Here is a 17,852-nt window from a genome sequence, read left to right on the forward strand (position 1 = left end):
GGGGTCAAAAAGAGAGGACGCTGTTGAATGGGGAAGGCTCTTTTCCAGGTGGGAACCCTTGGATTTTGTATCAAGCGCTTCAGAGTAATGAACATGATTCACGGATGGGCGAAAACCCCAAGTTCCTCTTAGGCAAGATACAAGCAGCCCGGCAGTATGGAGCTCTGTTCGTTTTCCAGTTCTCAACTCAATTCTCTTCCACTGTTTTGTCTGTTTCTATATTTATCTCCGTCTTAATTACAAAGGAATTATATTTTTTATAATTTTTATAATGCCTCCTTCTTTGAGTATGTCTCCCCAGTAATTCCCACCTCCCACAATGCCCTCCCTCAGCTCTCCAGTCCTAGGTTCTCATCTAGGCCTAGCCTACAGGCTTTGCAACAATGGTTGCTCCTCCATCACTTCAGAAACCACAGCTCACACCCTTCTCAAGGAACAAATAAGAACATACCATTGTGATTCCTGCAGAGTAGCGGGTCACACACATCTTCCCAGGATACGTCGCTCCCACGTAATTTGGGTACTCGTTGTAGCTAAATACATAAACACACATTTGTCATTAATTAATCCCAGGGAGCAACCTAACTGTGAGAATTCTTGAAAATTTAAGGCCCCAGTTTAGGAAAATCCTACTCTGAAGCCAGTCAAGGCTCAATGGTTAAAAATGTCATTATTGTTGGAAATTTGGAAGATTCTCAACTAAACTGGACTAAATGCTCTCAATCTCGGCTGGCCTTGCCGCTCTCCTTCCCTTTGGTTTGAGGTGAGCCAAGCCTCTGCTCCGAGATTTGCAACAAGCACTTTTTCTCCAGTGGCAAGAACAAAACTTGCTGCCTAGGGGGAAAAAATGTGCCACTTTTTCGTAGAGAATGTGACAATGCCTTAGGAGAACGACGTTTTATTTCTGAGTTCACCCTTCTCGCCCAGCTTTGAGAAAGAAGGAGCGTGACATCAGTGAACCTACTCTCCGATCTCACCAAAGTTCATGCGTGCAATGACATTCGCAAGGTGGCTGAGGTGAGGTGCTTAGAGCATCTGACTCCACAAAAAAAAAAAGGAAAACACACACATACACACACATATACACACACACACACACACACACCAAAAAAAAAAAAAAAAAACTTGCTTAAAACATAAAATTTGGGCAGGAAGATTAAGGCAGTGGGTGAACATACATGCAAGTGCGTACACACATGTAGGTGTCTGTGGAGGCCAGAGGTCAACGGTTAACCCTCAAGAGCTTTTTTTTTTTATTTTGGGGGCGGGGACAAAGCCCTGAGGCTGCCTGGCTGATTAGGCTCGGCACGCTGACCAGAAAGCCCTTCAATACTGTCCCTGCCTTTCCGCCACTGAGGTTACAAGAGCCACCACGCTTGGCTTTTCACATGGGCTCAGACTCAGGTCCTCCAGCTAGTCTCTTCCCCTTGGGACTGCAGTCCTGCCCACTTCCCAGCCTCATCTACTCCAGAGTCTGGGAAAGAGTCTTCCTAGCTACAAGGGACTTTAGATGACAGTTAATAAACAATATATGGCTCCCATGTGTAAACACTGTGATGGCCCTGGACAGAGGCTATGACTACAAAACCGACTGTCGAGATCATGGAAGTACAGAGACCAGAATGTGGCAAATCCAGAGCCAAATCTTCTTGGATCAATTTTAGCTTCCCTTCACGGTCATTTATGACCTAGTCTGGGTGTGGCCTAATGTCTCTGTGACTGTTAAATGGCAAATACCATAACTCCCTGGCTTCTGCCTACCAGAAAGAAGAATAAACTCAGTTAGTACCGAAGACCAATGGGGAAGATTTTCCCCTTGGCTGTAGTCTGCCCACTCGATATACCCACCGATATCTTTGAAAGGTTCCTTGGCTCATAACTTTCTGCTGTAAAACTTCATGAAGTTGTTACCACACTAGAACAGGGGACTGAATCTTTGTTCCTTGGCCATGGCCACTCATCCTTGGCTCCAGAATAAATAATCTCTTGTTGCCTTTGAGGTAAGAGTTCTGTACTCGCATTTATGATTCTTGTCCTATTTTCCCTAGACACATGACTCAGTTAGCTGTCTGCCCTTCAGCCAAGTAGCACACATCTCAAGGGAAATGTGTTCATTTCAAGTAAAGGCCCACAGTCATTGTTTATACTCGCTCATTCCTGTTTCAAGATCTAAAGAGTTCCTCATTTCTGTTATTAGTGAGTTACAGGTTCTCTTTCTTCATACTATATCTAGGTAAAGACCTGACAGGTTTATTTATCACAAATAATCTGCTTTTATTTTATAAATTTTCTGTATTTTTCTTACCCATTTTTTGCTAACTTCTGTTTTTATCTTCATTGTTTATGCTTAACTTGCTGAGGGTTTTTTTTTTCATTTTTTAATGAAAAAGTCAATATGGGCATGTTTCTTCTTTTCTTTATTTTCTTTCTGTTGTTTATTCTTCTCTCATACAATACTTCCTGACTGAACTCTTCCACCTCTTGTCTCCCCTAGATTTATCACCCGTTTCCCTTCATAAAAGAGCAGCCCCACCCAGGAATATCAACCGAACCCCAGCATGCAACAAGATGCAATAAGATGTTTCCTTCTTTCTAATATAGGAATTTATTACTATAAAATTTCCTGAAACCACCGTTTTATCTGCATCTCACATTTTTTATACTTTTTTTTTTCCACTTTCAATTATGTTTCTGTATCTACATGTTGTGTCCAATGAGTTCAGGTACTGATGGAGACCAGAAGAGGGCATCAGATCCCAAGAAACTGGAGTCACAGGCAGTTGTGAGCCACCCAACAGAAAAGCAGAAAAACAAACTGAGATCTCTGCAAGAACAGTACGTGCTCCCAACCCTGAGTCCTCCTCAAGAACAGTATGTGCTCCCAACCCTGAGTCCTCCGCAAGAACAGTACGTGCTCCCAACCCTGAGTCCCCCACAAGAACAGTATGTGCTCCCAACCCTGAGTCATCTAGCTAGTCTACAGACTTCCATATATGTGTTTGATGTATTGCTTGTCTTGAAACACTTTCCAATATTTTATTATGTTCTTTGAGTCACGCGTCATTTACAGTGTATGTTTTCATTTCAAAGAAGAAATTTTTTTTTAAAAAAATCTCTTACTGCTTTTAAACTAATTCTGTGGTTAGAGAATATACATCTATAACTCGAATCCTTTTCAATCCACGGCCATGTGTTTTCTATCTAAAATGTTCACTCTGCACATGTACTTGGCCCAAGTAGGTGCAAAGGTCTATAAAGGTCGATGAGCTGAAGTCAATGGATAGCCATGTTCTAGTTTATATGCTAATTATGTCTATCCAAGGAAGACCTTAAAATATGCAGCAAACCGCTAATCACTTTCTCTTTTTTTTCTTGTTAGTTTTCTCTCTGTGTGCTGTAAGGCTCTGTAATTGGTGTCGTAAAGGCCTGTGCACACCTGCTCTCTTAAGGCATTCACCTTTCCGTACTATTTGACATGGGCCTTAGTCGGATTCTTTCCCCTGGGGTCTTCACCTGGTGGCATAGTGGGCCCAGCGTCTTATTAATAGTAAAGACCGTGATCTTCATCATTTTGCTTTCTTTAAAACCTGGTTTCATTCACGTGAGCTATAACGAGCTCTTACTTTTTCAATTTGATGCCACATGTGATGGCCTACGTGAGATGCTCCCCATAAGTCTGGGGCCCTTAAACACTGGGTCCTTGGTGGCTGTTTGAGGAGGATTACGGTGAGAAGGTGTGTGGCCTTGCTGGAGGAAGCATGTCACGGGCGGGGGGGGGGGGGAAGGAGGGGGAGGGGGGTGCGCTGAGGTTTCAGGAGACTCCTGAGATCCCCAGAGTGCCCTCTGCCTCCTGCTGGCAGTGTGAGATGTGCGCTCTGTTCCTCCCACCAGGCCTAACCTTTGTTGTCACTGACTCTGGCCCCCTAGGACTATAAACCCCAGTCAGTGCTTACAAGTTGCCTTGGCCATGGCCCTTTATCACAGCGCTAGAAAAGTAACTAATACACTGCAGTGTCTGTCTTCAGATTTCCTGTTTAAATCACATCTGTTGAGTCTGACTGCTGACAGTGGGGTTAAATCTGCCAGCTGGTTCTATTACTTCACACTTGGATCGAGTGTGTCTCTGTGGCTTTTCTTGGCTTAGCGCCTCCATCATCCCTCCACAGTGACCTTGAGTCTTGTGTTATTCATCTTTAACTTTACTTTAGCCACTGTTTTCTGCTTCTCAGGTGCATGGCACAGAGGGAGCAGAGCCCTGCTGGGTAGTCCATAGGTTCTTCCCTTATGTTAGCTGAGACATTTGAGATTGGGACTTCCTGCTCTCCCAAGTGACATTTCATTGTCTGTCCACATCACCAGCAGGAAACCACAGTGCAGTGCCATGACTCTCAATTCTGACCAACAGTAAGAAGCAGGACCACTTTTCATGGGCCAGCGCCTAGGGATCGATAACTCGCGACCTATTACTTCCCCTCAGAAGGATGACATCCACAGAGTCCCAATCGGAGCAAACTCCTGCCTCCTCCCTCCAAAGCAGTAATAAACTGTTTCAGTGAATACAGATAAGGAAGCAGCAACAATACACCAATTGCAGACCAGAAAAACCCTGAATATAAAGCACCACCTAGTGAGGAGACGGCAGCTGTGGACACAGATTCAGCAAGAATAGCAGGCAACCTGCATAGAACTGCTGGCTGGAAGGGCAGGCATCAACAACCCGGGTCAGAAAGATGGGAAGAAACTACAAGTTTTCAAAGTGTATCATCTGATATCAACAAGTATGGAGATTTTTCAAGGAGCCATAGTCTCACCTAAGGGACAGAAGAAGGTATCTAACACAGACCATGAGGACTAATTGGACAGACCCCAAATAATCTTAAATAGTTGTCTTAAGGAAATCCCATAAAATAATCTCTGCTGGGATTAAAGGCGTGCGCCACCGCCGCCCGGCTTAAGATGATTCTTAAAGCAGCAGGATAAAATTAACAACAATTGAGGATGTCTCCTTCCTGCTCACAGGTAACTTCTAAGCCATGGTGCTGGAGGAAACACTGTGAATCAAAAACACTATACCTAGCAAAGCTGTGCTTTAGAGATAAGAAATAAAGGCATCCCCAGGTAAACAAAAGCTGGGAGGGTTTACCAATAACAAACACACCCTTGCAAGAAATGCTTGAGGAAATTTTTCAAATTAAATTGAAGCAGATGCTAAGTGACTAAGAAGGAAACACCAACCTGTATAGGACTCACAGATAAAACAAAGTATCCAGTTCACACAAAGTTCTGCAATATATTGCAGACATGGGACGGAAACCTATCATATAGAACTTGAAGGCTAAAATAAAACAAAAATAAAGAGTATAATAATAACATATCAAGAGCTAGAAAACAGAGTAAAAGGTGAGTTCAAATTTAGAAATGAGGAGAATGATAAAAGGGCCACGGAGTTTTCTCTCCTTTTATTTTATTTGTCTCTTCTTTTCTTTTGATACTAAACAGCTGCTATTTCAGAACTGCTTGCTATAATTAAAAGATGGATTTTAAAAGCTTTATGGTAACTACAAAACAAAAAAAATGTGTAATAGACATGATTAGAGGGGAAAAAATGGCTTACCCACAAAGTTAGGCTTTAGTCCTTGAGAATTGCCTTAAATGTAAATGACTTAAATTCTCAAGCTTAAAAGATATGCAGCAGTCGAATGAATTAAAATATAACACACAACTATATGGTACTCACAAGAAACTCATTTCACCTCTGGGAATACAGGGGCTGAGGCTAAAGGATTGCAATAAGATACTCTAAGTAAACGGATAAAAAGCAGGGACAGTCATACGTAAAATTTAGAAATCTCCAATCAACAACCTAACAGTGTATTTCAATGAACTAGAAAAACAACAACAAGCAAAACCCAGACTTAGTAGATGGAAGGAGATAATTAAAAACCAGCAGAACTAAAGGAAATAAAGAAGTCAGAACACGGCACAAACGGATGGAACAAAAAGGACTGACATTTTAGCTGAGAAGAACAGGAAAACACAAGACTACAGTACTGTAGAACTCCGAGGTCACCACAGAATACTAAACCTTAGAAGACGGACACCTGAGCAGTGGCTGAGATGTACAAGGTCCCAGAAGAAGGGAAGGGGGCAAAGGCTCTCAACCTACAGCACAGAATTGATCTGCAGACCTCACATAAATGCCAGAGGGCATGGCGGATGGCCTGTCTCTCTAGTTCCAGAAGACAGAATCCAAAGTAAAGTCGTTTGGTAAAAGTTAGCATGTACCCGTGATTTTATAGTCCTACTTTAAAATGTGAGACTGATTTCTGAATTTACTAAATGGCTTTTATACCAACTGCATTGGGAATATTATTCCTAAGAAAAATATGACATGAAAATATTATCATCACTCCTGCTCATGTGTAGCCTTAGGAACACAGCCAGACAGCCAAAGAAATAAAACTCATGACTTTCAGATGACATGATTTTATACGTAAAACGAGAAAGCACTGGGGCTGGGAGATGGCTCGGTGGATAAAGGCACTGACCTCACAGCCTGACCACCTGAAATTTATCCCGGAATCCACATGAGAGAAGGAAAGAACTAACTTTAGTTATCCTCTGACCTCCTCATGCACCCTGTGGCGTACATGTACCTGTACATGTACAAACATACAAATACACACATACACACACGCACACACGTATACACACACGTGAGCACACACATGCACACAAAGTCAATATAAAGTGTGGGTAAATTATTAGAACATCTTAACATCATTATAAATTTACTAAATATTAAAGAGTTCATACAGCACAGAAAACAAATTCTAATATAAGCCATGCACTTCAGTTAATAGCAGTGTATGCATCAATATTGCTTCATCAGTTGTAAAAGCAGCTCCAGTGCAAAACATTAACAATAATAATGGAACTGACAAGGTGTGATGAGGGAGCCTGGAGACCTCCCTCTAGGCCTGCATCTGTAAGAAGAAAACCTGCAAAACAAAGTCTGTGCGTGGGAAAAAATGAATTTAGGTAATGCCATTTATAATTTCAAAAAATTCTTCCAAGCCGGGCGGTGGTGGTGCACGCCTTTAATCCCAGCACTTGGGAGGCAGAGGCAGGAGGATCTCTGTGAATTCGAGACCAGCCTGATCTACAAGAGCTAGTTCCAGGACAGGCTCCAAAACCACAGAGAAACCCTGTCTCGAAAAACCAAAAAAAAAAAAAAAAAATTCTTCCAAAAAGCCAAAAATTAAAAATTGGTACTTGTGCTGGTTTGAGTAAGAATGGCCCTCATAGGCTCCTGTATTTAAATGCTTAGTCAGCAGGGAGTTGAACCATTTGCAAAGATTTTAAGGATTAGGAGGTGGAGCCTTGTTGGGCTTGATATGGCCTTATTAGAGGAAGTGTGCCACTGGAGGAGGGTCTGGGTTTCAGAAGCCCATGGACAAGACTGCTAGCTCCTTTCTTGCTTTCTCTCTCCCTCTCTCTTCTTGCTGCCTTCAGATCAGGATGGAACTCTCAGCTATTTCTCCAGCACCATGTCTGTCTGGCATGTTGCCACATTCCCCCATGAATGATGATAATGGACTAACCCTCTGAAACTGTAAACCAGTCCCCAATTAAATGCTTTCTTTCATACAAGTTGCCTTGGCCGTCTTGACTCTTCACAGCGATAGAAGATGACTGAGACAGTACTTACAGAAATTGGATACATTTCTGTTTACTTATAAAATATAACGGAGCATTAAAAAACTAACATTGGCAAATAAATAAATAGTAAATAAATAAAAGACCTAGAAATAAGTACCAGTGTTATCTGGAAGAGTTCTAGCAAAAAATCTGCAAAAGTTTTCCTGGAGAAATATTTCAAATATTTGAAGAATAATTCAAAAACTGGGGCGATGGAGTCGTACACATTGACTGGAACGCTCCATATAATAAAGATATGCACAGCACTAAAAACATTAGTCATTCCCTAATGGCTCAATCAGATTGCTCGAAGCCCTGTGAAAACTCTAAAAGGTGTTCACAGGGGAAATGTGTGACAGAGTGCTGGTCTATCCATGTGACAGAAAACCAAGTGTTACCCCTCTTTATACTATACCAAGATGAATTGTGTTGCGTATATTAAGAGATAAATACATACATATAAACAAGATGAATTGTGTTGCGTATATTAAGAGATAAATACATACATATAAAGACACCTCTTGTATGTTGCAGTTCTATTATGGGCGCAACTACAAATGCAAAGCTATGTCTTTAAATATTTTTAAATTTTAAACATTTTAAAATAATGCAGACAATCCGTTCATGTAAGTACATATAAACAACTTCACACCCAGGCTTTGCCAGCTGTGCAATCAACATAGGTTCTTCACTGGATGAGTCCTGGATCTTTCTTAGGGTTTAAGGGCCAGCTCTGCTACGACCGCGTGCAGGCTCTTATTCGACGACTGACTTTACGCCATAAAATGAATGAAGCTCTGTAAATTTCACTCTGATGTTTCATAAACGATTAATAAGCTTAGAAACAAGTGCCATTCATCTTTTTGCATTGCCTGGCAACCAAAAAGCATCAACCTTGAATGAAGTGTCTGAGTAATCAGAAATGAATAACCGTTCCCTGAATTCAGCTATATGGCAAGCCTTTTGTTTTCTTTATAGAGGACCAAGCATGCTTACATGAATAAATACGCAACATCGTGAGGTCTTAGGGTAAGATAGGATTGCTTCCATTCTAAAAATTGACGCAACAATTCATCTGCTTCACCGACAGTAGGAATCCTATTTTTATCTGACCATAACTCCAATGAGGACAACACAATAGTAACCTGGAGTTGGGAAAACACCTAAAAACAGAAAAAAACGAACACACACCAAATTAAACTGTCTTATTTTATAAATGCCCTACCCTAAAAAATATTTTAAAAGGTTCGCAAATCCACATTCTTTTTATATGAATGACCTACTTATTCAGAAATGTCACATCAATGATAATTTCAAAAGTGAAAATTTTTAATATAAAAACATAAAAAGGAAAATACTTACTGAATTTATAAGACTGATAATTTCAATAATTTTGTTTGTTACAGTCATGCTGTCAGAGCCCAGGTAATCATACTAAAAGACAGAAATGATTTCATAGTTAAAATACTATTTTTGTACGATGTTTTGACATTTGCATCTACTATTAGAAGTTTGTGGCTGATAAAGAATTCACTGCTTCAAATAAGATACACAATCCCCAATGAGACGGAACACACATGTATACATCATACACACAGTCAGTGCAAGCAGGTATATATGTAAATGTTGAAATATGGACTGACCCTCGATGACATTCTGTAGGCCTTCCCTAGAAGTGCAATCATCAAGCATTGGCTTATTCTTACCTCTGACCTCAGCTCTGGATTCCTGGCAAGCTCTACAATGTTAAGAACGGAACTGCTAACGTGTATTTCTGTTCACTGTGATAGTTCACCAGGGTGATAATCAAATCTGGGTCATCGCACTAAAACCTGGGAAAGACATAGATCTCTAACAACCATATGACTTCTTGTTTACAGGCGTCAAGGATCTAGAGACATCTTCCTGCCAGGAAACAATGACATGGGACAGGCGCGGCACCAAACACCTGTCTGTGTCTTACAGCATGTGTGGGTACACTCGCCTCTGCTGCCAGCAAAACATGCTAGGACTGGACTCTCTCTGGCTTCAGAGCCATCCTCCTGCCAGAATTGTCTCCTATTGGGTCATCTCAACTGCCTGGTTTTCAGTCAGCACATTGTTACCCTGTGCTGTCTGCGATGGAAAGTGAGAGGACTGGGTGGGATAGTCTAGTCGCCTCTAGCCCGGGGTATCACACAGTTACACGAATATGTAAGGATTGACGCCAAAGGACGTCAGCAGCTTGCAACCCTTTTTTAAAAGTGCTTTTTAGGTTTGTGTATTTTATTATTTTATGTGTATAAGCACACCGCATGCATGCCTTGTGCTCTCGGGTCTAAATAGGGCATTGGATCCACTGGGATTAAGAGTTATAGATAGCTGTGAGTCATCCTGTGGGTGCTGGGATTCAAACCTGGGTCCTCTGGAAGAGGCACGGGTGCTCTTAACAGTTAAATCAACTCTCCAGTCCCACACCAAACACATAAAAGGAAAATCAAAGCACGTACCAAGGCTTTGTCCACCACGATATTCATCTCGAGATAGAGAGGAGATGACTGTTTTACCGGTGCTTCTGCCTAGAAAGAAGCAAAAGCTCACAGAAGTTTAAATTTTCACAATGCATTTACTTGGAGCTCCTTATTAAAGCTACTAGGGCAGAACTCACAGTGAGCACTAGGTAGGAGAGCTAACATGGAGTGCTTGGGGGTTATAGCATGGAACCCAGTGATAAGAGCACTGGTTATGAAGTCAGCCGATGAATCCACAGCTTCCAACCCGTGGACTGCTCATATACTAAAACTGGAATGAAACGCCATGCACTTTTAACCACTGGTTTGACCTGAATGTCAGAAGTGGATTAAAATTTTGCTGGAGAGGTTGTACATATGTTGAAGGCTAAGCTAGGTGGTGGTGGCACATGCACTCGGGAGGCAGAGGCAGGCAGATCTCTGTGAGTTCAAGGCCAGCCTAGTCTACAGGAGCTAGTTCCAGGACATGTTCCAAAGATACAGAGAAAGCCTGTCTCAAAAAAACAAAAACAAAAACAAACAAACAAACAAGCAAACAAAGATGTTGAAGGCTAAGAACTTATGGCTGTGTCTCATTTCTTCCCGTAGCCACAGGCTTTGCAATGTGACTGCAGTGTCTTTCAAGATGCGAATCTGCTTCTCCTGGCTCCTCATCAAAGCTGCCCGTCAAGTACTGCAGGGCAAATGCTGCAGTGCCAGTTCAGCCAGGGTCTCCTCTGACTGCCACGTGTGCTCTTAGAGCACCAGCTTGTGCACATCCTGCCAGCCCCCATACAGCAAGAAGTATGGGGAAATAAGGAAGGGAGTGGGGCATTGCTTTAATGGGAGAAAAAAAAAAACAAAGCAAAACAAACAAACAAACAAACAAAAATAACTATTAACTTTCAGTGAAACCCCATCATAGAAACCCAGCTAGTTGGTATTCATGAGACTGGTGGTCAGTGTTCTCTGTGTGTCTTAATGGTACCAGAGATGGCAAAGCCAAGTTGTTCTCAAAGAATTGTGGCTATGTGATATATGCTGTGAATACCATTGGTTAATAAAGAAACAGTCTTAGGCCTGTGCAGGGCAGAATATAGATAGGCAAGGAAAACTAAACTGAATGCTGGGAGAAAGAAGGCAGAGTCATGGAGAAGTCATGTAGCCCCACCAGAGACAGATGCCAGAACTTTACCTGGTAAGTCATAGCCTTGTAGTGATACACAGATTAACAGAGCTAGATTAATTTAAGATATGAGTTAGCCAGAAATATGCTTAAGCTATTGGCCAAACAGTATTGCAAATTATATGGTTTCTGTGTGATTGTTTCGGGGCTGAGCAACCAGGAACAAACAAGCGACCCCCTACAACAACTATGTGTTTCAGGTGTCCATTGCCTTACTAAAGAGTTTGCACACAGCTGGGCGGTGGTGGCGCATGCCTTTAATCCCAGCACTTGGGAGGCAGAGGCAGGCGGATCTCTGTGAGTTCGAGACCAGCCTGGTCTACAAGAGCTAGTTCCAGGACAGGCTCCAAAACCACAGAGAAACCCTGTCTCGAAAAACCAAAAAAAAAAAAAAAAAGAGTTTGCACACAGAGCTTTTTGATGCCTCCACCTTGGAACTTTCAAAGAATTGGGTGGACTTGTGGGAAGTATTTGTATAAGAAAAAGTTCAAGGTAAGTTAGCTGCTGTCTAGAACAACAAAGAGAAGTCAATGGGACGACACAGTGGTAAAAACATTGCAAAGGAAGGCATAGGTTGAGTGAGGAAGGAAAGGCTTTGAAAAGTCTCAGGCATACACACTGAAAAATACAGAAGGTCACACCGGTGTCCAAGACTAGACACAAACTGCAAAAGACCTTGAAATGATACTAAGCTTCCTGGCCTGGCAAACCTGGAGCCTCCGTGCAAACAAGGGTGAGGTCCAAGAAGCTAGTCACAAATAACTTGAATAACATTGCTGACACACCCAGTCCCGGCTCACAGAGCCCCAAGAGCTCCTGGCCTCTTTCCCTCCCTTTTGGACTGTCCACATCTCAGCTTCTTTGTACCCAGGGACCCACTGGCTGTCCCACATGGCCCCTAGATTGATGTAGGCTTCTTGCATCCCTCGATTTGGGTCACTCCAAAGCCCTGAGGCTGCTAGCCAGGCAGGGAGTATCTCATTCCTCCAGCCCCTTTCCTTCCCTTAGACATTCCCCAGTGCACTGTTAGCTGTCTGACTGGAATCTTCCAGTTACTTCATACAGCTCTGAGATCCAAACCTACCCACACTGCCAGGGAAACTTATCACACGCTCCTAAACCAGGTCACTGCAGGAACCAGGATGTAGCCCATAAGTGGATACAGCTTTATCCCTAAATACCAGGCAAACAGGAAATGACCATCCCAAACCTGCCACAAGTTAGCCTCCTCCTAAGCACTGGAAATGCCTCTACTAAAAGAATAAATGTGTGTTGAACAAAAATGAAATGTTTTAATATATATGCATGAAATGTGGAAGAGTTGGGACATTATGAAAACACTTAATCTTTGAACAACAACAGAAAAAAAAACTGAACCAGTCAAACTAACTGCAGATGCCCAAATACCAATGCAGATGAAGACAATACAAAAATTAACATGTTTCTTCCAAAAAATATAAATCCCATAGTAATGGCATCTAGTGGAAATGAGCTGGAAGGAATCTCAAAGAATTTAAAAGAACAAAATACCAGGAAGAGGGCAGATGTCACTGTCCTAGTATCTGACAAGAAAATAGACTTTAAACTGAAGAAGGACATTCATTCAGACTTAAATAATAATTAAGCAAGAAGACAAGATAATCCTAAACTCATATGTGTTCAACTCTAGTGCACACATTTCCTAAAAAGTGTAGTGCTGGATTTAAAGACATAAATTATCTTAAGCTATAAAGACATAAACTACCTTGAGCTAGTTAATAGTCGTGATTTTACTATGTATGCCAATGCTTCTGATATACAGATCTTCCAGGCAAAAACAGAGAAGCATCAGAATTAACAAGATCTAGAGAATATTCCACCCAAACACAAAAGAATAGACATTCTGCATAGCAGAACATGGAAGCTTTTAGACCATATGCTGAGACACAAAACAAATCTGAAGGAATTTAGAAAAACTGAAATAATTCTGTGCACCTCTCGTGCTTGTATAGAAGGCACTGCCACAACTGGGCCACCTCCCTTGTTTTCTCTTGCTCAGATACCCATGGTGCACCATCTTATTCTTGTGCGCCATGGTCTATCAGGACGTTTACATGCCACACGGCAGAAAATGGAAACGATGAAATGTTAAGGGGTCCCTTCTTTTCCGCATCCAATCTAGGGGGACACATTATGCCTGCTCACGTTAGGAGCCGTATTTTTCCCACTGGGATCCTATCTAGATACTGGGGAGGCTGATAAATATGCTGCTGCTTCTTTTTAATAGCCAGCTAAATTCTGGGGCTTTGTTAAATGAGCACAGACAGAGAGGACACCCAGGAACACTGGCCAAACACAGTTCTTTATGTCAGCGAGACCTGGGTGACAATTCCGCTTCTCCTTCAGAGCTACATGTATGAAGAACTGCCATGTCCTTGTCCAGGGTGTGCCCTGAACGATCTGGGTATGCCCAACAGCTCTGTTAGGAACATTTCAGTTGTACACGTATTTAACTATGCTAATGTTGGTGCAAAACCACTCTCATCTCAAACGGAATAAGAGGTGCTTTATTAAAGAATTATTTTGAGTGACTATGGCCCTGGAGCAGAGATTTAGGTGACCCCCCAAAGCCCGTGTTCCAACGTGAAATCAGTTTCATGGAGTTTATAGTTTCACAGAACAAAGAAAATCATAAACCAAGGCAACTTTGAAGTGTATTGGTGGATCCATAAGAAAGGCGGGTACAGCAAGATGGGAGAAGCTTTCCCATAAGCCCAAGGTGCTATAGAATGACATTCTCAGCCTTTGGGTTGACAGAAGCCAGCGGTCTGCTAAGTCAATAGATTCTAAAAGCTTTCTATCTACTAAGTCACAAGATGTTAATTCTGGCACAGGCAGGGGTGGACAAAGCCTAGGAAAAGGTAACTTTGGACCCACAACATCCCAATCTCTCCATGGTGCTGAAATTCTTCTAATCATCCAATCATTCTCTGCTGACATCGCTTCTTCTCAGGTGGTTTTGTTCACACCAATAAGAATACAACAAAACAAGACAAAACGAAAACAAAGCTAAAATTAAATGAGCAATGCAAAATAAACGACAGGATGTGGCCAGAAGGAAAAGATCCTGCCTGGCTCCAGGGCCATGGGGAATGGCCTTACTGCAACCCTACAACAGTCTCACACACTTTTTGGTAATAAATTAGAACTAATAGGGGCTTTGAAAATGATTGAAGTAGACAAAACTCACCTTTTCATGGATAAAAATCCCGTAGTTCGCTGGCATCTCTACGTTTCTACTGTTTTTGTTAAAAATTGTTAACTTATCTTCCTCATTCCCTAATTTATAAATAATGTGCTGTAATGCAACCGTAGATTCCAGGGGCTCGATTCCGTAAGACACGTTCTCAAACTGCAGGATTCCTCTGCAACAGTAGGGATAAAATTGCAAAGCGCTTTTAATAAAATCTGCATTGTGAAATTCTATTCGCATCCAACGAAACAATAAAAGACGTAGAATGTTTTCAGCCCTACAGCATTTTGCTCCAAACACTGTCTCGCAGGTGACTTTGAGGAGAAAAATATTTCTCTAGCTCAAAAATCCACATTTCTTTTCTTTTTTTTTTCTTTCTTTCTTTTTTTTATTTAAATTTTTTGTTAGTTACAAGACTAATAGAAATCAGCTTTAAATTTTCTAGGAGCACAGTCTGCCAGTAACCAAATAACTTTCCTGTGCTTCAGTCAGTGGCTCCTGCACAGCTTGGTAAATGGAAACATTAGTAAAAGTCTCCCTAGCCTGCAGGACTCTGAAAACCTGATTACCAAACATTTTTAATGAGAATGTACATCTGCAATTTTACTAATGACAATTAATCTAGCCATGTTTGTAAAATGGTGCTAATTTTGGTTGAGTATATGGTTTGGATAAGAACTCAAAAGACTGATTCTGAAGAGATCATCTGTTTACAGAACTTGGCTTCCCGGAAATGAGGTCGTTCAGTGTGTCACTTCTGCGTGAGAAACTGGTTTCAGGTTTAAATTTCAGGGTTCCATGCAGGAAGCTTAGAATGCATTTGGGAAGACAAAGATGCTAACTAAAAGCAAAGGTGGAGAATTCTGACAAGAGGAAAACCTCTCCAAAGCAGGAAAGGAGAAACCAAATGTTTTTTTTTTTTTTCAAGAGTTAGAGAAAGTACTGCTGATCGCTTTTTTAAAGGGGGAGTATTGAATTAATAATTACAAAGCTATGACTTGCCTCCTTGCTGTAAAGATAATTTTCATGAGGAAAAGAAAAATTCACTTTTGTTCATTTATCTTACTTTTATCTCCAAACACTAAAATACATGGTAGGTATTATAAAATTCATAAACTGAAGTAAGCTGAAAAAAATGAATAAACCATCCTAAACCTTGCTCTTCCAGCTTAGAACATTCATTTGCCATTTCTGTTGTCTAAGCCCTCCAGAAGTTAGAATAATCTCTGGTCTGCAAAGCAAGGGAGAAAGATCCCAGACCAGTGGGACCACATCTGGAGAAGGACACTGTCAACAAGCGCGTGGGAAAATCCGCCCCCACTGTGCGCCCACAGAAGCAGAATGCGTTCCCGCAGCCAGATATCACAGCCAGAGTGGGGGAATGGTAACAACCTCAGTCCAGAGCACGTGCTGAGCGTGACAACAGAGTTCGGGTAGTCTTTGATGTAGCCTTGATAGTAGCATTGCATCTAGGGATGAGAAAAAGGACACGAGTTACTGGAGAACTGGCAAACCTTTCAAATAATTCCCTGCTTTGAAAACAGACAGAAGCGTGTGGAGACTGTTCGTAAATACATGATTTACAATGGGTTGTATAAAATGATACTCAAAAATTCCATAATTTTTTTCCAATGTATAGACTTTAAGACTTCAGTTAAAAGCCCTGAGAATCTGTAAAACTGTAATGTGTTGACTAAAGAAGATCCTTGGAGCCTAAGAGTCTGGGAGCTCCAAGGGCCAGGCGTGCAGCAAAGGAGGAGGACGCTGAAGCCATGCTAACCAGAGCATGTCTGTCACCTGCAAGGACAGAGGTGGTGCCAGAGAAGGGGTGAGGTGAGGACAAAAAGATACAGTGCTTCCCCAGACACATTCGCCAGACAACGCACTTCCAGAAGCAGAAAGCCCAAGTGAAGACACAGAAAAAAAAAAAAAAAAAAAACAGAACACACACAACCGTAATAAATAAAATTAGAGCATTGTTTTACTTGATAATAGATCAAATACGGCAAGCATTCAGACTCCTCAGGTCTGAACTAGGTTTGGGGAGGGACACCGTAGAACACAGTACATGTATGATGATGTGTGTATGATGATGTATGTATGTATGCAGCGGGGACAATGGAGACAAAAGGTCTTGGTCTGTGCTTCTGTGCGCTCCTGTTCTTAATCTGCTTATTTTCCTCTTAGTTATACTCACTTTCTCGGGAAGTACAGGTAAAGCCATAGTCCATAGGCACTGCCCGTGCAAGGCCGGCCCTCAGTCAACTAATTTCACTCCGCCAAGACATCGGGGGCACTGAGTGACTAGGCGGTAAACACCTTACCTATATCACCTACAGGTCCTCAGAGTCTTTGCACTGGGAAAGCATTCACTCAATTATTTTCAAGTTTTCTGGAAATTCATAAAATAACTTAAGTCTTACCGGGATGTCTGTAAAGCGCGAACTCACAGATCCTTTTTTATATGAATAAACCATAAAACGATCTGCCAAAAAATAACTATGCACAGAAAAGAGAATTCCAGTTACTCTTTTAGAAACAACAGAGCAGGCATTGGTAAACTCTGCCCCACCCCATGTTGGTGCAAATAAAGCTTTATTGGAACATAGCCACGTCCATTAATCCGCGCATGCTTGGGGGACATCCCAGCTACAAAAGCAGAGGTAAGAAGTTTGGGCAGAAATGAGAGGGCCTTAAAAACTAAAAGGCTTACTCTCGAGAGCTTCCAAGGAAAAGATGACTTTTGGTATAATGGTAGCATTTCCTTTGCCATACAATACACTTCATGCAAAGTAATACACATTTACTCAAAATCATTTCTGCAACTAAATGAGTTCTTTTTAGTTTTCAAAAAGATTTACTTTTCTATGTAGATGTATGTGCCTGCATGGACTTATGCAGCACAGTGTGTGTAGGTGCCCATAGGAGTCAGAGGGTATCCTGTCTCCTAGAGCTGGGGTTACAGGTGGTTATGAGCCATTGGAGTGCTGGGAACCAACCCCAGGTCCTTTGCAAGGGCAGTAAGCAATCTTAACCACTGAACCATCTCTCCAGCTCACCAGGCTCCTTGTAATAAAGGGAAGAGGCTGCAAGAGGGATAAAGCCATTTTTTTATTTACAGAGATATAAACTGGATGGAGGGTTGTGAGAATTTTCTGCTTCTTTATTCTAATATGTATACTATGACATTTTATATTAATATTGCAATTCAATTATATATATAATATATTAATATTACAGGTTG

At 41.6% G+C, this 17,852-nt stretch overlaps 1 protein-coding gene across 1 annotated transcript in view; it reads right to left on the minus strand.

The window, feature by feature from the left end:
- The window catches only part of Adam32 (ADAM metallopeptidase domain 32), a 59,737-nt gene that overhangs the window by 27,845 nt on the left and 14,040 nt on the right, over nt 1-17,852 (minus strand). Inside the window, exons 4-10 of the mRNA XM_050146734.1 lie at nt 17,032-17,107; nt 16,001-16,077; nt 14,602-14,780; nt 10,191-10,255; nt 9,064-9,135; nt 8,698-8,864; nt 452-533 (exon numbers count right to left, since the gene is read on the minus strand). Coding sequence (XP_050002691.1) covers nt 452-533; nt 8,698-8,864; nt 9,064-9,135; nt 10,191-10,255; nt 14,602-14,780; nt 16,001-16,077; nt 17,032-17,107 — 718 coding nt within the window. The remainder of the gene's footprint in view (nt 1-451; nt 534-8,697; nt 8,865-9,063; nt 9,136-10,190; nt 10,256-14,601; nt 14,781-16,000; nt 16,078-17,031; nt 17,108-17,852) is intronic.

Source organism: Alexandromys fortis, unplaced genomic scaffold, assembly GCF_014885135.2.
Source record: "Alexandromys fortis isolate MF-2015 unplaced genomic scaffold, M_Fortis_MF-2015_v1.1 scaffold_55, whole genome shotgun sequence".
Classification (NCBI taxonomy): Eukaryota; Metazoa; Chordata; class Mammalia; order Rodentia; family Cricetidae; genus Alexandromys; species Alexandromys fortis.